Here is a 23,514-nt window from a genome sequence, read left to right as displayed (position 1 = left end):
CAAACAAACAAAAATCCACCAAAAATCAAAACCCAACCCAGAGTCATGTTTTCACTGTTTAGCTTGCCTTGCCCTAGGTCACTTAATGGGTGAATACTACATTCATGCAGACATTTTCTGCATTACATTTCTCTTGTTCACTGTCTAAACACCTCTGAAAGACAGAAGTTTCTTGTTGTGTGACCAGCCTAGGAACAAGTCACTATCTGTTTAAAACAACAACAACCAAACAAACAAAACCAACACAAAAAACCCCTAATTACAAAAATAACACAGGTATCTTGCTTTATTGTTCAAAAATAATGCTGTTCATATTTTAGCCATTATTAACAACGATTATACAAAACCAAATCTTTACACTTACTTAGACAAACTTTTTATGTTGAAGGGAATCTAAATGCCTACAAAAATTTGCCATCTGGATTAAGACTAAGCACTGTACACAGGTGTATCACAGTTACAAGCATCACTGGCTTATTCAGAACCATGCAAAAACAAAATCCCTATCTTAAAAACCCTGAGGGGCTCGGAAAGGTTTGTATGAGCTTTAAAGTCACTGATTTATTCATCTGCTTGTTTGTGAACTGAAGGTTAGAAGCACAACCAGTTTCATTCAATGCAGTTTACACAAATTTAGTTGTTAGGCAAACTTACCATTAATTGCCTCTGTCAACAGTAAAAAATGTAAATAATACTGATAAATAATTATGGGGAAATTTTGTTATAGGAGTTGAACTGGATGGTCTGATATACTCAAGTGTATCCATTTAACTTCTTAAGCTTCTACTTCTAAAGCCATTAATCTACTTAGCCTTCTTAGTGAAGGCTGAGAAGTAATTTGAACAGAGTATTTTGACACTTGTATGAATAAAAGAGACTTTCAGCTGTCTGTATGGGATGGTCATGACAAGATCTTTCCTGGCTAGAGGATGAAGCCAGGCAAATTCAGCCCAGAAATAAGGGACATTTATTTCCTAAAAAAAAAAAAGGTAAATTAATCCACTACAACAACCAGTGTGTGGAACAGGCTTTTCTTATCATGCAAAGACTTCACTTATTTTATTTTCATAAATATTCATTATTTCTTTATTTTATCCAAGCTCAAAATAAATGTGAGGATCAATGTTTAACTCCTTTGTTAATGAAGACAGTAAGCTTAGATCATCACGTATGAATTCAGCAGTTTGCATCCTGTCCCAGAAGACATATCACGCACCTCCCATATGTTACTTTTCTCATGTCAAAACAATGTGACTTGGAAGTAAAGAAGCAAAAAAAAAAAGCAGGGGAAAAGTTAAAGAGCTTGTGACAGCCAGTGTCTTACAGAGGCTCACAGAGAACGAACAAGAGGGAATGGAAAGGTTGAAGATGGTTATAAATATGAACTGCAGTTGAGGATTGTGGTATGGACCCATGCAATGCATGAGGCAGAGTGGCAGGAGCCATTTGGGGAAAATTCAGGTAGTTCAAGTTTACTTAGAGAGTCAATAGGCAGCAATTTTTTCCATGAAAATATTTTCTAAAGACTGCATCTAAATTTAATTGAAAAGACAGTGCCACTTTCGTATATTTACTACTTCCCTTTTCTTCCAGCTACAGATTGCTGTGAAGCAGTTTTGCAGGTTAACACGCCTGCATCTTCAGAGTGTGAGCACAAGTGGCATTCACTAAATGAAACGCCGACGGAGGAGGTAGCAAGTGTCCCTGTTCTAGGGGATTGCAGAAGACTTAAGACAATCCATGCAAATTCACAAGCTTCAGCTATCAAATTCAGCAGTTATTTTGGGACAAATTAATTTAATATTGAGGGATATTTTGTACTCAGTCATACATAATCCTGGTTTTGGACAAAAACTTGAATGAAAATTAAAATCTTCTGATTCAAAATAATCAGAAACACCACAGAATTTTCAAAATCAAAATTTGTATTCGATTTGCTCATGCAGGACTCTAATGTGGTAAGAAGTTTTTAAAGTCACAAAAAGTCAAGGAGAACCACAGTAAACAAGGTGGGATGTACCAACCTTCAGAATTAAAACAAACATCACAGTAGATAAGTGTCATGCTCTAGCTATCTGTATTTCACTATACAAATCTGTAAGAGCATGAATGGCTGTAACAAAGGTGGACAATAGAATACTTAACATTTTCCACCAAAGACTGTAGTCTCAATGCGCATCATGAGCAACATCACCAACAACTGTACACAAAAGAGGAAAAACTATCAGTGTAGAAAGCTGAGACTTCTTATCTAGATTAAGGCCTTTGAAATGCAGAAAGGCTGTAAACCAAGAATTATTTACACCCATCAGAAGTAATCTCCTTGCTAACTGGGGCATGACAACAACTGACCTCAAAGCAAGACTACTCAATGATGACAAACCGCTGACGAGAACGTATTTGAAACATGGTTAATTATTGCTTGGAGCAAAGAATTGAATTTTATAGCAGACCACTGGCAGACCACTATGTCTTACGCTCTGGATTAGTAAAAAAATAATAATAAACAGGGCAGCAGAGAAACAACCCTCAAAATGCCTTTCTAATTAATAATGAAGAACTACTGTAGTAAAGGTACTTCAAACTGATGAGGTGATCAGCTTTTACTAGAAATCAGAAATGGAAGGTGCCAAAAGATGTGCCAGAGATTCCAACACAGAACCAAGTTTTGGGAAGACAGTAGGAGATTATAAGACACAGCAATGCTGTGAAATCATCGAGTAGTTTGTTCCAGCTGTATCACCCTTGCTAAGAATGTAGAAGGGAGAAAACAAATTAAAAATGCAAAACAATGAAGTCTTCTGCAGTCCATCTGCTTCAAGTTAAATAAAATACTGTAAGGAAACCTAAATTCTCTGTTTCAGAAGGAGGCACATGTATATGATGTTCTGTGTAAGATACATGTTTCAAATAATTGATACAAAAAATATACTCAGAAGGCCAAAATGAGTCCTGACCTTAGGTTCAATGCTCTTTTACCCTGACAAAGAGAAGAGGAGGTGTAATGCAGACCCCAGCAACAACCACGGAAGCTGATAGGTAACACATTGACAAATCACAAGTTTTCACAACTGAGTTTTCACAATGTCTCTTTCAGAAACATACAGTTTTCCTGCAGTTCTGAATTTCAGCAAAGTACAAGAAATTACAATGAATAACAGTACTGTCAGTTTGTACTCTGTACTGCAAAGGGCTGAAGGTAAGTTCACACACATATGCAAAATGGGTGTCTATTCTGCATTCCACACAACCCAATCAAGAAGAAAATGTTCTTCCAGGGGCAATTCCTGCAGTGAAAACACAATATGCCAGGTCCAGCCAAATGGATGCTGTGTGTCACAAACAAGTCAGATGACTGTTTTGTGAACAAAAGAATTACCAGCACACAGAAGTGTACCAGAAATTATGATATGCAACTGCTAGTGTTCCTGACAGTCAGGGAAGACAAGGCCCGTACCTCACAAGGGGTACAGCTCCACAGTTTGCCCTTACCTTTAAATTAAAATAAAACTAGGGAAAAAAAAGTAAGTTAAAATTGAAAAATAGAGGTAAGAATTGTACAAGATACTTCAGGAAAGATCTAGATGCAAAAAAGGAAAAAAAGTGCGATATCTGAAATACACATCTGATTATCTACCAACATCTTACAGTACATCTTGCATGCTTTCGTTGTGGGGAATATTTTGCTGTTGGTCACAATGTATTCAAACAAGTAACATAATTTTACATCTCCCAACCTCTAGCAAGCAATCTTTTCTGAACTGTGAATAATGAAGGCATTATTGCAAAACTCTGTCTGTCATCATGGAAAAGCAGCATCACTGAGAACATAATTATCATCACCAGGCTACCACTTAGCCAGAAGCAGCACATCTGAACAAAAATCTATAACTTTAGAAGCTCATGAAACTATTAGGATTTTCTGTCCCACTCAATACCATCACCTGACATGTCAGCAATTAGCTGGCTGAATTAGCACTTGCTAAAATACAGAAGTTAAACTGAATCAAAACCAGACAAATTCTGAATGCAGACATACACTTGTATTGCCCTTGGTATGTTCCTATGTTTTAGTTCACCTCTCAAAATCAATACAGAAGACAGACTTAAAATGCTGTAAGCTCTACACCTGGTCAGTAAAGATCAGCTTTTCCAGATCACATCTTAAGAGCTGGACATATAAACCAGGGTTTTCTCCAAAACTCTCTGTTAATGCAAGTCATTACACAGCCTACCCTTTGCTCAGTCTCTGGACTGAGCTATAGATTGCAACACAGTGCCTAAAGAGCTCAGGACTTGTGACCAACTGCGAGAGAGCATTAGGGATGACATCTGACAGATCATCCCTCCTCCCACACCAATATTAAAAGCAGTTGAATTTGTTCTGCTTCAGTTCACAAATATTTATGATGCACATTTGCCAGCTCGTAAGTAATGAACTATCTCTTGGGAAGTGCTGAATCATGGTTTTTCGTCATCCTTGAGCAATTCAGCTGCCCTATCACTCAGAAAGAGAGCATCTGGTTTGTCAAGAAGAGCATTCCAAGTTTAGAGACACAGATGAAGTCCTCCTATTTCAGAACGCATATAGCTCATCACTGTTAACGCACTGCCTTCTGTCAGTGACTACTGGATTTTTGCTGTCCAGATTATGTGTTTCAAAAAAGTTACCCTTTATTACCCAGTGACCACTATCAAAGCCTCCCATGTGTGTAACTGAGCGTGTTTTGTGACACAGAGGCATTGCCAGCAGAGCAGCTCCCCTCTTGGTTATGAATAAAATACCTTCATTGCCATGAGTTCCTGCATCAAGACTGCATTTTCCAGGTCCAGTCTCTGGTTGTCTCCACGTGGCTTAACATCATAACTAAGGGGATCAATGTGGATGCTTTCCAGCTCCAGCATTGTCAGTTTCACTGCTGCCCTGTCATTTTTCAGCTGCTGGATATAATCCTTCAACCGCTGCTCATCTTCCTTTGTAAACTCTGTGTCACAACTGCTTGCTGTTGAGCTGGTAGTACTGGAAAGAGAAAGAATGGCATTAAAAAAAAATACATTTGAAATAAAATCTTAATTTTTATATCAAACACACTCCCAATACTTTATCAACGCATATGAATCTTACCTAAAAGCTCACAGAAAGGACACAGATGTAGCATGGACACTGCAATGTGAGGTGACAAATTCAGAAAAAAATTAATTCCCTAAGCTGCACATGAAAATTGAGTCATGTGACAAGTTCTCTGCAAAGCCAGATATTTACTGATGTCTAAACAAATTATTTTATCTGGAATGGTGTCTTCAGAAAAAAAGTGGTGGATTTTTTTATTCAAAAAAAAAAAAAGCTCTTTAAGACTTCTTAGCAGTAACAGCACAGCAAGCTGCTCAGACACTGAGTCTTCATCATCTTTGAGAAGAAGCATCTGCTAAAAAAATAGAATGAACCCAGACTTCATCTATCTCTGGTGATGACCATACCAGTTATCACCTCAGATATTTTAATGGATACTTTTAGGAATCAACCTAATGAAAAATCCACTGCCAGGAGAACTTTAGCTCATGTGAAGGTGTACTCCTCAGCAGTCCTTCAGGGCTAGAGTGATTTAAAACTAACCAGTGGAGTAACAGGAATTCTAATAAAAAGTCGTCATGAAAGACTTGGTGTATCTTCTGAGCAAATGGGGGCCCATTACTCTGCCCTGTAAGTGTTTACAGAGAGATTGCAGAAAGGGGTAATAATGTCATTAGAGCAATGGGGGCTGAGTGCTGCCTACCCACCTCCATGCATGCCAGTGCTGCAGGGGGCCCAGACTGACACAGCTGTAGCATTCCAGGGCTGAATATAGTTGCAATAACACTAAAAGGAAAATAAAATGCAATGTTGTTTCTATAGCCTCACTCAAAACTCCCTGCTGTCTCCTGAGGTCCTGTAATCAGCTGCTGGGTGAGGGATAAGTCATCCATTAACTGTGCCTGTCTGGAATGGTAGATGATCTCAGTTATCAGCAGGGGAATAAATAACTTTCTGTATCAAATTGCACTGCTGTTCAACATTTTTGTACTAAGGAAAAAAGTCCTACCCGCTAGATGGTGTGAGAGCCAGGATGATGTCCTGAAATATTATACATATGCAAAGGAGAAGCCTATCAAGATAGGCTTGATTTTTCTCTTTCCTTTGGTTCTACTTCAGCTAAAGCTACACTGATTTTAAAGTGCTTCAAATAATTGCCCATCTTTCCACAAATTCCAAGCACCGCCTTGGAGAAGATGGCGAATTGGCAGGTCTAACAAGATTTCTCAAAATCCTTCCCCCTCATGACACACTGTATTACAGCTCTTTACTACAATTCTATGTTAATTTCACATTATTCCCTCCTTTTCTGAGGGTGCCTGCCATAGTCACCACAACTGGCCTTTACTTTTTGTAAACTGGCCTATGCTTTTGTTTTCATCCATTTTCTTCTCCACTGGGGCTTAAGAACACTCAGTACCCAGATACATAGAAACCCTTCCAGGCTGAAACAAATTTTTGTTCATACTATTTCTTGATTAGAAAATTATGAAACACTCACTAAATCCTGCTTCACTGAGCCTAAAGGCATCTTGATGTATTAGATACATTTAAAAAATGAGGATAGACAATGTGAAAAGTACTTTATTCTGTACTGAAGTTTGTTGTAAGTTTCTTCCTCAGCACCCAAAGACTGCAATTGCAGAGCTCTTCTGGATTAAATGTAAAACAGCTGTTGTTGGAGGAAGGATAGCTTTAAAAGTCTTGGGGCACAAAGGCCTCATCTCAGTTTTGGCTTGAAAAGGAAAGAAAACCCAGCCCTACCGCTGCAAATGAAACCTGAGCAAAAGAATGCTGAAAGTTTATTGTTATGCTGAGCTGGACCTCATACTCCATGCATATTCACAGATTTTGGCCCTTGAAGACCCACAGCTATGCACATATATGTTAGGGGAATGGAGTCCACACTGAGGAAGGCAGTCTGGGCTGTTGCCAGTGATACTCAGGCTGCTTTTACTTCAGTCCTGGCTGCCTGCCTGCCTGTCTGCAGCTGAGTTGGCTCCTCTGGTGAATTGCTAGCAAGCTGCTCTTCTTCTTCTAGAGTGTTTTTTTTGGTTTTTTTCAGACGTTGGAGAGAGCTCAGCAAGGAACTTGTGTCTCAGCCAGCACACAAGAGGACAAAAACCTTCAGCCACCCCCTGCATTTAGCAGCACATCCCCACCCAAAAGACTGGAAGGAGCTGGGGTGGAAAGGACAGGAACAGCACTGCAGTGTTTTTGATTTCCCCAGCAACTCTGCCAAGGTATGCTGCCCCAAAAACCTCACCAAACAGCTCTCCACAGCCACAGTGCTTGTCCACTACTGCTCCCTTCAAGGGATGACAGCTGGTGAGCACTTCATCCTGAATTTCTTATATTGCCCTCCCTTCTGAACTGTAATCAGGACAAAGGAAAACATTTACAGTATAATGCATCCATCCAAAAACCACAGGAAACTCTTGCAAAAGATGTGCAGTTTCTTATTTCTCAAGTGTTTAGGTAAGCACAGAGAAAGGATCATAGTTTCATCACAGCTGGAGGGAATACAACATCAATCTGCCCATTCTCATGGATGCTGTGAGAGAGCAAAAAATATTCTTCACAGTTGATTCATTCCTTGAGTCTTTTATGATGATGTCATGCCTGGGTGATGTCAAACTAATTTTCATATACAAGTTTTGGAAAATATATGGGCAGGTACAGTGTCAGTCTTATTTGCTAGCATGAGTGTATGTGTATAGAATTCAGCGGATGGAAAAAGAAGAGGCTTTCAGCAGTGCTTCTTTGTGAGTAGTTTCTGCACACTACAAAAATTTATCCATAAAACTCTACATGAGCGTCGTTTTATCTGTTAAAAATCAAGTCAATAAATGAATACAATTGCAATTAATCAATGGTGTGGATAATACAGTTGGTAGAACTGAGATTAATACTGTCAGAACTAAATACACAAACTTGCTTGAATACCTGTACACAACCTAATACTTTAAAGAATGCAGTTGATCCACAGTGCACATAGCCCAAACACCTTATTTCGAGCTGAACATTGTGGTTTGAGATCTGGGACAGCACAATGCCGGTTTCTCTTCCTGAGAAACCGAAAAATACCCCAATCAGGCAAAGGACAAACAATAGCTAATACCAGAACCTTTGGTAAACTGCCCTGCTTCCTTCTGAGACTGCTTCAGTCCAGCAACAAAGTGTTATGCAGATAACACTGAGATATCTATTTAGACATTTCCAAATAACTTATTTGCACTCCTCAGCCAAGATATTCTTGTCTGTCACCAACTTATCGGAAACCTGAGATGGTTCTGACGACAGATATATATTCCTACCGTTGACTGAGTTCAGATATTTTGTGACACTGCATAATACTGAAAAGAACTGCCTTCGCCTGTAAGGGACCCAATCTGTCCTCCCGTGAACCCAGATGTAAGGCTGGGTTTACTAGCACAGAAGAGAATAAAATACACCATTTTCAGTGTTAAAAGCGGGCTTCTTCCCTTTTCTTGCCTTTCAAAGGTGCAATCAGTCAAATCGTATTGGCAGTGTATGTTCTATAATTAGCTTCTGTCCATTTAAAATAATTATGACTTCCAACTACATTGCAAACCAATTTCTATTTTCAAAAACTGAACTGGCAACATTATTGTGGTGCTGCTGCCAGTCAAATGAATTTAGATGCTCTTTCATTGCCTTTCATTGATTTTCATTTCAGTTGTTCCCTTTTACAGTGTTTAACCACTCATCACGAGTGGCTCACCAAGCACTTAATCTCGTAACGTGTGTTCAGTGATTTGATTCAGAATCTCATCTGAAATTTCAAAGCCCAAGATGGGTCAACAGTTCCACTGTAAATCCACATTCTACAGGATTTCAAACAACAGGGAGAATTAGTCATTTGTCACAAGTGTCCACAAAGGCTAGTTTTCATCATCCTACTACCACTTTATTCATTTAGTTTCAAAGAGAAAAGGCAGCAATATGTATCTGCAACTAAAAGCCTGCAACACCGGAACATCAAACGCAAGAAAAATCTGTTTTGCAGATTCAAAGTATGTTTCAATTGAATACTGTAAAAATATTTTCACAGTGGTCCCCAGGTGGGGGGGTAGAGGTGAGAGGAGATGACCTTAAATTGTGGTAAAGGAGGTTCAGATTAGATACTAGTAAAAAATTTTCACTGAAAGAATGGTCAGGCATGGAATAAATTGCCCATAGAGGCAGTGGAGTCACCACCCTGGAAGTGTTCAAGAGCTATCTGGATGTGGCACTTGGGAGTAAGGTTTAGGGGTGGTTATGGTGGTGCTGGGGTGATGATTGGACTGGATGACCTTGAAGGTATCTTCCAAACTTGATTTCTGTGGTTCTGATATAAACATAAAAAAGTGTGTGCCTTTTGAACCAGAACAGATTTTCCATGAATGGGGTAGCACTGTGTCTGTAAGCTGAAGAGCAGACTCCTCTCTTTTGAGATAGGGTAGAAAAAATCTGAAAACCCCTCTAACCACGTGTCATGTGAATGCAACAGAAGGAGAGAAGACTTACATTTTCTGGAGAAGCTGAAGTTTCAAAAATATTTTCACTGATATGTATGCTTAGGCAAAGATAAACTACTTTGGGCATGGGGGAGGGGACAGGGACAACAATCTCTAAGTAACAATCAGATTGGCCTGCCACAAATTCCTGACTTGCTGTGTGCCATCAAAGTGAGTGACGACAGCTTTTATCTCCTATGTTCCACATATATGAAAAGAAATTGTAGAAGTTACCTCATTCAGCACAATATGTTGCTCTACACCAGAAAAAAAAAATACTACAATGACAATAATGGCTCAAGCTAAAACACTTCTTTCATATAAGAACACTAAATTTGCATTTTCACATTCATGACATAGCTTATGCTGATGACATTTTAAATCCTATGCCACTTGAAATATATTCTGCTGAAACTTTATCTACTGAGCCAACACCTCACATGGACACACACACAGGTCCAGCTGACCACCAATGAATACAGACTCTTATCCTCCCAAAAATTCTGCTAAACCAAGCAAGAGCTGTAGAGATTACGCTCCTACCAAACACTTTCAGTGCAAGTCTAGGAAAGCAAACACTGAAACAGGAACAATCCCCCTCCCCCCAGTTCTTCCCCATCAATAGTGGAAACTGCCTGAACTGTTTCCAAGAAAAAAAAAATTACTATGCCTTGACTACATGCCACATATCTGACAAAAAAAAAAAAAGGGTAATTCTCAGTTTTTCAAACAATAGAATGGGCAACCAGCTTGGCTTAAGCAGAGGTGTTACTACATGTAAACACAGACAACACGTTTGCACACAGGTGTAGATACGGCCTAAGACGCAGCAAGCCCCGTGCTTGAAACAGCTTGATGTAATTTCTTTCCAAGCCTGGTTTAAATGCTTTTGGTAGAAAGTGTGATCAGTGTGCTACTAGCACAGATGCTGCCACAATAATTTCTATGTAAAGACACAGCTTTCTCACACTGAGAATGCACCAGAAAACTTCTGAGTAAAATAACATTAAAATTCACCTCACATTAGGACCCTGTTCCCTCAGATTACCTTTTTGCTTCCTTTTTAGCTATTCTAAGCTAGTCATATGGCAGGAAATAAGATCCTTTGGAGGAGGCATCAGCAAGAAGAGGAAATGATACAGTACTAAAATAAACTTCTGAAGTGTCAAAAAATGACAGCATTTGAATAAAGAACTGGCTAGAAAACTGAATTAAAATGAAGTTTTAGAGCAAATCTGAGAAACAAAAATAACATTTAAAGAGAAAAATGTTCATCTATATTTATCCAGGACACTTGCCAAATTTGTATCCATACACAAGCACACATATTTACTGCAGAGTACAATTACACCACAGGCAGGCAAAAATTCAAAATAAAGCTGCTGGCAGATATATTTGAACTGGAGCACTTCTGCAATAATAGCTCATCCATGTTTTATTATTTTATAGGTCTTCAGAAAAACTGTAGTATCCAGTCTTTCCTGGAAGAATCCAATCTATTCCATGGGAAGGAATAATACGGAGGAGTACAAAGGGTAAGGAAGGAGAAGGGAGAGGAAATGGTTTAAAACAGAGGAAATGGTTTAAAATGGCTAGATTTGCAACATTTAGAAAACAATTCTTGAGCACTCCAAAATGCCAGTGAAAGCCTGTTTCAGATCTCTGGCTCTCCGCACGTCCATGCTGTCTGCATACAATAGATGTGAGTAACAAGAACATGATTTGAGTTCCAATAAAACAGTAAGAAAGTCACTGTAGTAAAACAAAGGTAATGGTTTTGCCCTTTATGAGGAAGATCAAAGGTCTGAGTCACCCATTTGCAACAAATTTATAAAGAACTCCTCTTGGTTGGAGTTGCTCAAAGTCCAAAGACAATTAGACCACTGAGGCATAGTGACTTACAAATCAAAGCACAGAAGCCAAAGAAGTGAGGTGAGGGGAGGTAGCTCAGCAAATACAATAGAACATAACTTTTTGTCTGGAATCGAAGATTAGGAGATTAGGAGAACAGAAGAGCTGCAGTTACCTGGTGTGGCTGTTGGAGGACAGGCTTTCCCAGGGCTGCACACTACAGCCTGTGACTGCATAGGCTCCCCCACAGCTCCCATCCAGCTTCATCAGCAAGGCTTTTGCTGCATTCTCAGCTGTCTTCCTGCAGTCATGAGCCCTCTTGAGCATCTGTGTGACATTTTCATCACCTGTCTGGTCCCCTAGTTTTCAAGCAAACAATGTTTCAGACAGGAATTAAGGCAAGAGATCCCTCTACTCACTCCGTTTATACCAAGACAATGACAATAAACTGCCAATCTATGAACTAAAAGCTACTTCACTTCCTTGTCAGCATCAGTGGTAACTGGGATACTGGCCCAAATGCACCCTGCTCCCAGTGACAAGTTCCAGGTACTTGCGGCTCCAGGCAACATGTTTTAAGTGATGCAAAATTTTAGCTTGTCTGTTTATACAGGGTGTGCATTTTGCATTAACATTAGGTTTGGATGCTCAAATTATGAACACACTGGAAAAGCCTCAGCCTCAATTACAACTCTTACTCCAGTCAGTGCAGTGTGGTTTCACAGTGCAGTCATCTCTGGAACTTCTCCTCACAGGCACCTTGATCTCAAGCCTGATGGTTTGCCAGAACACCTCCTTACAGGCTACCTGGCCACACTGAAGAATTGCCCTGCTGCTGAGAAGCAGCCTCTCACGTTTTACAGTCATGCATACTAAGCCAAAAGAAAACTAGCCCTGGTTAAATTGCTATAATTTTTAGTGGTTATACAGCACCTGTGTAGCTGGTAAGCTTCAGGAGAAGCAGGACTGAAATGATCAGTCACTACTCCTACAGTCTTCCAGCTGCACTGCAGTCAAATCATTAAATTAAGACATGTTACTGGCTATAAGAAAATCTACAAATGTATTTGTAGATTAAGCTATAATATATTTATACTTTAGCAAAACTCAACAGCTTGCTGTGTGTTGGATTTTCATTTAATCCTTGTTCAAGTCAATTACCTGCACTGCAGACTTGCTGAGTGAAGTGCATGCACTAGAAGTAACATGAATGAGGAAGAAAGAAAAGGTTAATGTTCTGTTAAGAGAAGTTGGATATGCTCAGCTTTAAGTGATGTAACTCCCATGAATTTTCCACTCACAGATGTTGATATAAAGCTTGACTGATCTTCAAACTGAAAGTCTGTTATTTCATCTAGGTGTGTTAATCAAATTTCATCATGAAGTAAAGGTACATAGACCATACACAACTTCCTCCATGCTATGCTGTGTAATGGGAAATTTGCACTATTTCTATCTCATGGCTGTAACTGATAATACCATAATTAACAGCTGTAGACAGATTGCTACATAAAAATTTAATTACAGTCTCTTCCATAAAATACACATCAGATGAAATCTCACTCAACCCCAAAGTACTTCTCCCTTGTAAGATTTCTTTCTACCACCTACAGGAATAGAAAATCCAAGTCTCAATTCACTTTTGCTACACACTGATCTCTGCCAGCTGGGAAAAGCTCCCTAGCACATTGTGGAAAGGAATGAACAGAGTTCGGAGAAAGGTGGAAGAAAATCTCAGACATCCCCTCTCCTGAGAAGCCAGTGCTCCTAACACACCATGCACTTGCTATGCATCAGCACAGTATGAAGAGTTATTCTCTCTCTGAATGCTTCTTTCTACTCGAAGATTACCATGACTGCCTTCTACTGTCAATTAAAGGAATGGAAATACTAACACTGGAATGTCATTGTGGAATCACCTCTTTCTATCAGAAGAATGGAGCCAGCAGAAATGCCAAGCTCCAAATTCTGAACTGTACTGTACCTATGACAGTGGTTTGTTCCATTATTTAGCAGGCAGCATATTAAAAAACAACACCTAACCACAGGATTAACTAACAAAATAAGAAAAATCCAGAACATACAGGCTAAACAGAAGATAGAATATTTTAAAATTCTAGAGCAAAGGTAAAAGAGGGGGTGAAAAATCACAGCCTTTAAAAATTTTTTTATTTGTAACTACTCAATGCTACTTTGTATTATTTTAATCACAGTTTTTCACAGATTAGACTGTTTCTGGGGGATCAATCTTAGAGAATCTGGATTTGCAACTACCACAGCTGTATGGCCCTACGCCACCTGTGCTCACAAGTATTGTTTAATTATTCCACTCTGTACGGCTGCATGCCTACAACAGTCTCACCCCTGCCAGAAGAGGCATCTTCTTGTGAAACCAACACAGGTGAATTTAAATTGCTCTCTTGCATTTTACCCTTATTTTTGGGGTGTATAAAATAATTTAAATAGTTAAGAAATGACTGGAGAGCACTCTTAAGTAATGGGTGATGACATGATTCACCATTACAACCAATTCTACTGACAACTGACATGCCAAAAAACCCCAGGTAAATTAAGTGGTTCATTGACATCTTACCAACAGAACCAACACCTGCAGCTCTGAATTGTCCAAGAATGAGACTCTGCTCACTTTCTGCCAATGCCAACAGCAGCTCATACGCTTCTATGCACTGTTCACTGAAAGGGAAAACAAAAACCACACAAAATGTTAACTGTAATTTAAAGAAGAACAATATCTGCAATAGCAACAACAAAAAAAGAGCCATCTGATTAACTGCATGATTATCTACTACCTTTGTAGCAGCAGGGATATTAAAGAACATTATACACATAGCTTCTATCACGAGCACTTAGCAGTCTGACCATTCTTATAACACTGACAGGCTGGCCTCAAGTAATGTAACAAGCCAAAAGATAAGAGTGACCCAAAATAAAGCAAGCTCCAGAAGCATATTTTAAACAGGTGGTCAAGATCCCTTCGAGAAACTTTTCCCAGACCTACTTAGTATACAACCTACAGTATTCTATACTCTACAATACAATTATACTACACAAAGTGTTGCAAGTGAAAAAGATGCAAGAAAAATACTTTTTGCTCTGTCCTGGCTGTAAGATATTCCCCCTTACAACAGAATAGCTTCCAATTATATTTATGAGTCATGTAATCCCTGTTGCATTTTAATGTTTTTAAAAATACATATTAATATACTATTAGCAATTTACACTTCATTGCAATTTGCTCAAGGCTGATAGTAAAATAATACATTCTCTAAAAGGCACACAATTTGTTCCAAGACCAAACCTGCCAGTCCCAAATTAGCTGCAGTTGAAGGTGTTAAGTCACACTGTATTTCTGTGAACAGCTTGATGCAAATTTAGATACTAACTACCAAATACAAGCCATTAGTCTACAATTCCAACTAATGCAATACAAAGTCATTCTGAGTTATGTGGAGTATAACACTCTCTGCTCCAGTGGTCTTGGGACAGGTACAGAGATCCTGTATCTTAAGGCTGTATTCAGCAACACAGATTCAGTCTACACACAATCCCTAATTCAAACATTAATTCAGTATTTAAGAATGAAGAGATAAATCTCTACATTCCTGTTAGATGCTGGTCAACTATAGTTGAAATATACTGTTGGAATAACTTCAGTTGGGTAGTTTGTCAGGTAGTTTAACCAAAGGGGTGCTTTTTCAGGGAGAAAACAAAAAATTAACAGCATTACTATGGCACACCATCAACTTCACTCTTAAACACCTCTACCAAATCTCCCCCAGCTCCCTCTTCTTGGCTGAGCCCCTTGTGTGGGTACATACCTGTACTGCAGTGCCAGCCTGAGGGCTGTGGCATTGGACTCGTACTTGCCCACAAGCATGCTCATCCTCTCTGCATTGCTCTTGCACTCCTCCAGTGTTATTGTCAGCAAGTCGTTCTGGGATTTCAGGTGCTCAATACGGCTGCAAAAAAGCAAGCAATTTGCAACCTTCAAGCTTAACTTGCAGTCACTGTTCTGAAAATTCTAGGATAATCATATTTTGAAACAACAAAAATTTCTTAGTCTACACAAGTGTTTTTTAATGAAGATGGCAAAATCCATCAGTTCTGTATATCTTATCAAAAGCCAAGAGGATAGAAATTTCTCTCAGGTCATCCTCTTCTCCTCCTCATAAAACGCAGTCATAACCCTGTGCAGCAGCAGCAAGCAGAAAGTTGTACCCTTGTTTTGCAGCCACAAAACTGCATAAGATGGTTTCATATTAACCTTTTGCTCAATTTTTCTGCCCTCATTCCTCACTTTCTGCTGCCACATTTGCAACTTGTTTTAAATGGCATATTCATTAGTGTGATTGTGGGTGTGTTCAGGGATCATGCAGTTGCATAAATGCCTCCTTTCTTCTGAAAATCCAGAGTAACCATTCCATCTGAAGTCATGTTTGGGTTGTGATTAGAGAGGCAACTTCCAAACTATGAATTGAGGTTTCACTGGGGCAATGTAACCTCCAAATGTTCTGGCAAAAGTCAAACAGAAGCTTAACTGTAATGCCCTCCTCAATGAGGTTAACCCTGAAGATGAAAATGAAGATTTAGAGAATCAGTGTTATTATTTATTCTCTCTGTTGACAACTGAACCATACATCAATATATTACACCTAACTGTAAAAATTGGATATATGCCAAAACCAGAGAGAAACAATTTGAAACCTTGCACAGGTAGATAATGAAGAAATCCATGCCATCCAGGACTCTAAAATCACTCACTTCTTGACAAAGAAGACTGAGAAGGGCTAGTATATATGTTTGTCAGAACAAAGCCCTGACTTTTCTAGATGTTAGAACTGCCACTTTCCATTTCCATATCTTGACATCTTCTATAATGATACATGTTGTCAAAGCATAATTGTGCAATGTACAGAAAAAAAGAAAGAAAAATGAAAACAAGAATTACGTTTTGCAGCATTACAAAAACATGAGCTATAAATACAAAGAGATATTGTACTGATAAGACTAAATTTGAACTAGTGTAGGGAGACAGAATTTGGATAGAGATATGCTGAGACACAATTCTCATACTCCTGATCTACAGTTTTGATTTTATGTGCCAAAAAAAGACATGAAACACTGGCTTTGATAGAGCTTGCTAAAGGATAACACCAGCAGTATTTTAACTGCAACCAGAAAGCTGCAATCTCTCTTCTGCAGACAGAAACCTATTGGCTGGTATATATGCCCCACCACCACGCATGAGTACACTTATTGAGACATTTAATTGCTATTATTTTGTTTCTTCAGGACAAAACAAAGCAAGCTAATTTCAGAATGATGCAGGCAAAGTTATGGGAGTCCTTATTTCAAGGAATAATGAGACTTATGAAAAAAAGATGCCATGACTACTTGGTCAGCCACACAGAGGGACACTCCAGAGTGCAGACAGGGGAAGGTGCTGTGCTGATCTATTAATGCACAAACCCATAGTCATGGAAAGAATCCTTAGCACACAACTGAATCTCATCTTCAGCAAGCACATTCCGTGTTTATCTGCAGCTGTCACAGCTGAGCTGGAACTGAACTAAGAAATTATCAGAAAGGGTAAAAAAAAGAGTCAACTCTAACAAAGCTAATAGAAGACAACATGTGTGAGCACATCTAAATTTCTTGCTCACCTATTTAATCTCTCCGTTTCCACTTCAAACTCTCGGATTTTGCTTTCAGAGATAGCAGATCCATGTGAATAGAGAGTCTGGAAGATTTCCTGGATGTTTGAGCAGTCTTGGAGGGAATGTGCCAAATGTTCAGCCACGGAACTAGAGACCTGTACAGGGCAGTTAATAGATCATTGTGAAGAGATACACACTGGATTTCTCCCAGATAACTTCAGCATTGAGAACTGCATTTGCTTGCATGCACTCACTTCAATGCATTCATTATTCAGTTTTTGTTATGAATTTTACATTGAATAGAACATTTACAAGATTCCACTTTTAGAAGCTGTTTTGTTCTAAAATTCTACAAACCAAGGGTGAAGTCTGCTATTTCATTATACATTTAAAAAGCCTACTATGCAAGTTATTTATGTTCTTGAGAGCTAAGCAAAGGGTTAGAGCCAAGTTCTTCAGTAAAAGAAATATTAACACACAGTAACAACAGCGTTATTGATTTACATTGGCATTTCAAAAGCAGAATCCAGTACACTGTTGAAAGTTGTGAAATGAAACTGAAGAGTCTTCCTGAAAAACATTTTGGTGGAACTGACTTCAAAATTTTCCTCTTGAATTCACTCATGAGAATGACTTCTAGCCACTTGTTTTCACAAAAGGAGATCTTAATGCTGGGTGAAATATTCTTTGTTGATGCATTTTGCTCAAACCAGCTTTTAAAGTGTTTTCAGATAGTCCACATTAATAATTTTATTTAGAAAACGATGCTTTTATTGGAACATGGATCATGCAAGAACACAGGTCTTAGTTCTTACCCCTATGCTGCTGATTTCTGATCCTAAGACAGGTCTATCAGATGATGAAGACTCTGATCTTGTCTTTGACAACTTCACTCTTTCAGCAATCTGCAAGTCAGAATGCTACACAGGTTACACAACAGCCCACACTCCATAAAGATCACACAAACCTCATCTATTCTCTAGTTCTACTTGCAAAGCTGAAGCAAACTGCTAGAGAACTGAGCCCTGAGCTGTAACTGGGAGAACTACAATCAATAATGTTTAATTCCTTTCCACGGCTCAAGTTCACGGACCTGCTCAGGACTCCCCTAAACATCTCCCAGCTAATCCCATGCTTGCATGGCACAAAATGAAGCCTGCTTTTTCCAGGTCAGGAGAAGGGTTACAAACACACCAACCCCACCTTGGCGATGGGAATGTCGTTGCTGCTGCTGCTGGTGCTCAGCTCTCCCGTGCTGGGGTTGACGGGGCGGTTGGCAGGAGTCAGGCGGCTCGGGCTGGACGGGCCCGTGGCTTGCACACTCTGCAAACGAGTCTGCAGCTCCCGAACCTGCAACAAAACATAACATTCTGAGGTTTCCTCTTTTATGGTTTAAACAGTCTGGAGATTTTCTCATTGTCTAGCCAAGTCTAACTGCTTCCGGCCTCAGTACAGAAGTTACATTTTTGTACTGGGATGGCTGCTACGTTTTCACATGGGGAGCAGAGGAGTGGAGGTTATTTTTAAATCCCACTGCTATCAGTTTTTTAAAATATGTGCAATGTGGAAATATGCAGAGTACTGTAGAATAAGTACTCAAAGTTTCAGCTGTACTACAGGTATAGAAATTATTCTCTTTGGGGTAAAGCTAAAGCTCCAGTCTAAGATGATGATGGCTAAACAAATCAAATTATAATCCTCCTGTTAATGGAAAACTCCAGTGCTGAAAAAAACTCTTGACATAAATAAATCACATGATGACTTGGTCATATTTAAAGGTTAAAGACATTCAAACATTAATCATGCTTTGAAACTACAGTCAACTAAAACTACCATTTAGTGAGTAATGTATAGACAAAAAAAATACCAGTAAAGTACTCAACCAACAGTCTGCAAAAGCTCTCTGTAAACATACCCTGCAAACACTGCATGGTCTTCATAACATACTAAATACTTGCAGAACTGATGTCAAAAGATTTTCAGTTTAAAGGTTAAAAAAAAAAAGAAAGGTCTGCTGGAGCCAAACTGTAGCTGTGCTAAAGATTATAGTGTTTACCTTGGAATAATTCTTAACAGACAAGGAATAAATGGTCTGCTTAACACAACAGCTATGACACAAGGTGAAATGACAGAGCTCATTTTTCCCACAGATCTCAAACGGAGTGTGAGATGAGAGAACATGAAGGAAATAATCTAAAGAGGAAATTCCCCTAAACACAGTTGTCCTTAAATACACAGGTTTCTATGTGATTTTGTTGGAACAGTCCCTCAACAAAACTGAACTTGTGAAATTTTATTAGAAGTCCAGTCAAGTAAAGTTCAGCTCATTTGATATCTCCCCTTGTATGAAGCATGAAATGCAATTGTGATTCATACTGTCTAAAGAAAGGTAGGATTTTATACTTAATACATTTATACAAAGACTAAGAAAGCTGAAATCCCTTAGTCAAAAACCCCCAGATTTAAAGTTGCATCAAAGCTGAGACTTTCTTAGGCGTAGGTGCATCTGGACAGTGTTAATCAATCTCTGCTTGAAGCAGCAGAAGCAGTCGTGCTCTCTGTTCAACAGATGCTTCAACCCACTGCAGAGAGGAAAGAGTTCAAGTTGGAATGCTCTCCAGTCATCAAGGCAGTATTTCATGCCTCCTACAATCTTCTACAGTCTGCTCCTATTTCCTGAAGAGTATCCCTGCTTCTCTCCACTCTGCTGTATGCAAACTGAAGGAAGAGTGCCTGCACACTTAGTGTCAAAAAAATTTTTAGGTAATTACAAATTACAAAAAACAAAAAAAAACTAGTCTCTGTGCTTTACATAACATGGCATTTTTAAAACGCCATAGGTGGCAATAATAAAAATACATGAAGTCACACTGCACTTTTGAGTTCCCTGTTCAGTTGTGGAGGAGCTCTACACCTTGAACAAAATTTTTACCAAACAACCAAAGTACACAAAACCTCAAATCAAATCCCCCAATGTTCAAAGTAACTTGCTGAAAAATTATATGGGTGCTTGACCCAGAATTATGTATCATAAATGCAATTATCTCATGAAGTTAACTGAGCAGAGTGTATGAAGTGGACATCCATAGCTCGTGTCTTCTACATATTTGCAGCTAAGGCATCTTTTGTTCATACAAACATATTTAGCTTCAACATGGGTACTGCTGCAAACATGGGTAGAATGCAAACCTTAAGGAAAAAAATGCTCTATTGGTGCAAACCAATAATTTCAGCCTGTTGATATGCATAAACTTGAAATAAACCATGCATGCATATTTTTGCTTGCAGATGTGGAGCAAACAATGCAGACAGGATTTGTACTGTGGCATTGACACTGAAAAAAAAACCAGCAACCCAAAAACTTCATCAAGTAATTGACATTTATTACTATTTCTTTCAACCCAGGCTGTTCCAAATTAAATTCGCCAAGTGCTGAAGTTACAGCACTGTATAAAAGCAAACAAATAGGAAGACTGTTTGGATATATTCTTTATAAAATAAAATCACAGCCTCCATGTCCAGCTTAAAAATTGCTAAAATATTCACCTATTCTCAGAAGCCAGTCCTGTATCACACAAACCTTTAATGCAGATAGGTTTCCTTTATTCTGTGTTTTCTTACTGTGAAGTAACTATTGGCCAGGATTACAAAGCTAATTATTCATACAAACCTGTAAAACACTGGCAACAGAAAGAGAAATTATCACAGCTAAGAGTGTAGTAAGGTAAAGCTTTGCTCAGGAAAGCATTTCTAGAAGAAAACTCAGAGCACAGCACAGTTATTATTCTGCGCAGCTCATTGCCTTAATATTGTATCATAGAAGCAGCCATGAAAAGTAGCTGCCTGCTTATCTGTCATTCTTGGTGTATTTACTAAGTCAGGCCTTCATTTATGAAATTACATGCTGAACTGACTGCTATAAATAACTGCACTAATTTTAGCAACACTGAGTACTGGATGCTAATTCTGAGCAGGATAACAGGGTGAGTTTGTCTGACTGGTAAAATCACACATCTCACAATTCACACATTCAGCAAGCATCTCACAGCTGGGCTGCCCATCTACCACACTGCCCAGGGACACATTAGGTAACCACTTCTGGTCACCAAAACCTGCATTTTAAATAGATGAGCATGCAGCATCTTTTCAGAAAGTACTTTTCACACTGGTAGCTATTCTACAGAAAAAATAAAGAATTACCAAAGAAGGAAAAAAATACTCCAAACCAAAACCAGAGTTTGGTGAATGCACAGGTTATGAAAGGACTGGTTTTAAAAGCAGGATTAAAAATTGTCTGACTCCCTGTGTCAAGTCTTTAGGATCATTACCAATGTAATATAAATTATTCTGAAGATTAATGCATAGAATGAAGGTAAACTGCAGTACTGCACATGAGACACAATAAACACTTGGAAATGAGAGAGAGAGGAAGGGAATATCTTAAAGGAAATTGATGACAAAATTGGCAAAATGCAATGGGTAAAGACAAGTATAGAAACAAACCCAAAGAAGTTACATTTTAAGACAGGGAAAGTGTGGATATCTGAGTTTGGGAAGAGGGATAACCAGGAAGGATTTAAAAAAAAATTTCTTGAGTCCTTGCATCACACTAGTTTAAAAACAGAAATATGCAGAAGGGTATAAAAATTGCCATAAACTCCTGAAGCACTAAAATGAGGTGGAAACTGTCTGGCAAGCAGATCTTACTATGTGGTCATAAAAAAAAAAGGAGTTGAGAATGAAGGGAAAAAGGAGAAATCCAGGGAAATGTCTGTGAAATCCAGAAAAAAATATAGGGAAAGATCTTCCAAATGATTGAAGGAAGTCCAAGAAATTACAGAAGTAAAGAAGTGCTGGAACCCTGGAAAGAGCAGGTGCATTAGGTGAGACACAAGGCATCAGAAACATTAGGTTTCAGAGCAATGGACAGCCTAGATACAAAAGAAAGGTCAGGTGCAAACAGATGTTCTGAAGTTATTAATATGAACAAAAGTAACTTGAAATGTCACTTATTAATATTTGATGTTATGCAATTGAACAAACTGTTGAACCGCTGTGGGGGCCTGAATATATGTTGTATTGTAAGACCTTGTGGTTCTCAGTTGCCTTCACGAGCTACAGCTGCTGCCCAACTAAGGACCCTGCAGCTGCAGCTTGTTTGGAGCAACTCAGAACCACAAGGTCTTACAATACAACTTTTTAAATTTTTTTTCCTTTGAATGCTGAGAATTGGAATAGGAAATACTGAAAAATTAAAGGTAATTTCTGATCACCTTAAGAACGAAATAAAAAGAAAGCAGGAGTAGAAGACAAAAGAGGCTGACACACTATAGCAATGTTCAATTTATGAAAGACTTGATAAGCTATTAACAGGCATCACAGACATGTTTGTTCAAATGCATCATGGGCTACAGAAAAATATTTCATTGGAATATTCTCATTATTTGTAACCATGACTCTGAGAAGCATGTTTTTAGTATTTTTATTTTGCACATGCATAGTGACAACTACATGATTCATTAACATATCCCAAATAAAACACTACAGCTATGAACTGCCTGTTTCTGTCACTGATTTCCACATTCAAAGGACACCTGCTGCTTTTGTTTCTAAACCAGTTCCAAATGAGAGACATGCCTGAGATTCTTTTCCCTCTACCCTACTTGTGACCTGTTTCATCATACAGTACCTTTGAACCCTTCAGGTAACAGCTCTTTCCCCCCTCAGCATTTTAATGCTGCTTCATTTCCTTTCCCCCGTTATAACAGAGGAGGAAGACGAAGTACAACAAACCAGGGAGTGAACTTCTCCCACTTTCCAATTTATTCATGCATACTGCAGATCTGTGGAGGAGAAGATGCCAAATCAAACACCAGTGTAACAATTTGAGCTGCTCTGAGGGTCTTTCCCAGCCAAAAAAATGCCTTGCCTTTCATTTAGTCCTAGTGTTGACCATTTTCAGCCAGATAATTTTCTGCCTTTCCTATATCATGAGCACCAGAGCAAACAAAGTTTGCCGAGTCCCTATGTATTGTCTTGTGGGATCAACTGAGTATGGTAAAGAAATCTTTCCTGGTATCTATAAGGTCAATTAAACACTGAGTATTTGCTTGTAAGTTTGCAATCAGAAATAAAACTCTACTTTGTTGACACCCAAGAGGACATACTGCTGCATAAGCAAATACCATGCAAGTGAAGGATACAGAGAATGGAAATAGCTTTGGGCTGCTACCTCAGGTTTCTGGTGCTCACCAACAGACAAAGGAGACAGAATAGCTCCAGGGTCACTTTAAGCTGTGCAAGCAGATAATAATCTCTAAGGGCCCATAATGTATCAGTGTTCTCCTGCAATCTGGTACAATACCTTCTGATCCCAACAGGAATGACTACAAAA

The 23,514-nt window shown here is 38.8% G+C and overlaps 1 protein-coding gene across 4 annotated transcripts in view; it reads right to left on the bottom strand.

Annotated features, from left to right (window-relative positions):
* Positions 1 to 23,514, bottom strand: part of MCC (MCC regulator of WNT signaling pathway) — a 184,000-nt gene that overhangs the window by 17,062 nt on the left and 143,424 nt on the right. For all 4 annotated transcript variants that reach the window (XM_005494560.4, XM_026797725.2, XM_074533460.1 and 1 more), the window contains 7 exons: positions 18,324 to 18,470; positions 17,936 to 18,025; positions 17,127 to 17,275; positions 15,282 to 15,422; positions 14,036 to 14,136; positions 11,618 to 11,801; positions 4,786 to 5,020 (listed from right to left, as the gene is read on the bottom strand). In XM_005494560.4, coding sequence (XP_005494617.2) covers positions 4,786 to 5,020; positions 11,618 to 11,801; positions 14,036 to 14,136; positions 15,282 to 15,422; positions 17,127 to 17,275; positions 17,936 to 18,025; positions 18,324 to 18,470 — 1,047 coding nt within the window. The remainder of the gene's footprint in view (positions 1 to 4,785; positions 5,021 to 11,617; positions 11,802 to 14,035; positions 14,137 to 15,281; positions 15,423 to 17,126; positions 17,276 to 17,935; positions 18,026 to 18,323; positions 18,471 to 23,514) is intronic.

Source organism: Zonotrichia albicollis, chromosome Z (assembly GCF_047830755.1).
Source record: "Zonotrichia albicollis isolate bZonAlb1 chromosome Z, bZonAlb1.hap1, whole genome shotgun sequence".
NCBI lineage: Eukaryota > Metazoa > Chordata > Aves > Passeriformes > Passerellidae > Zonotrichia > Zonotrichia albicollis.
This window is presented reverse-complemented; position numbering and strand designations above follow the sequence as displayed.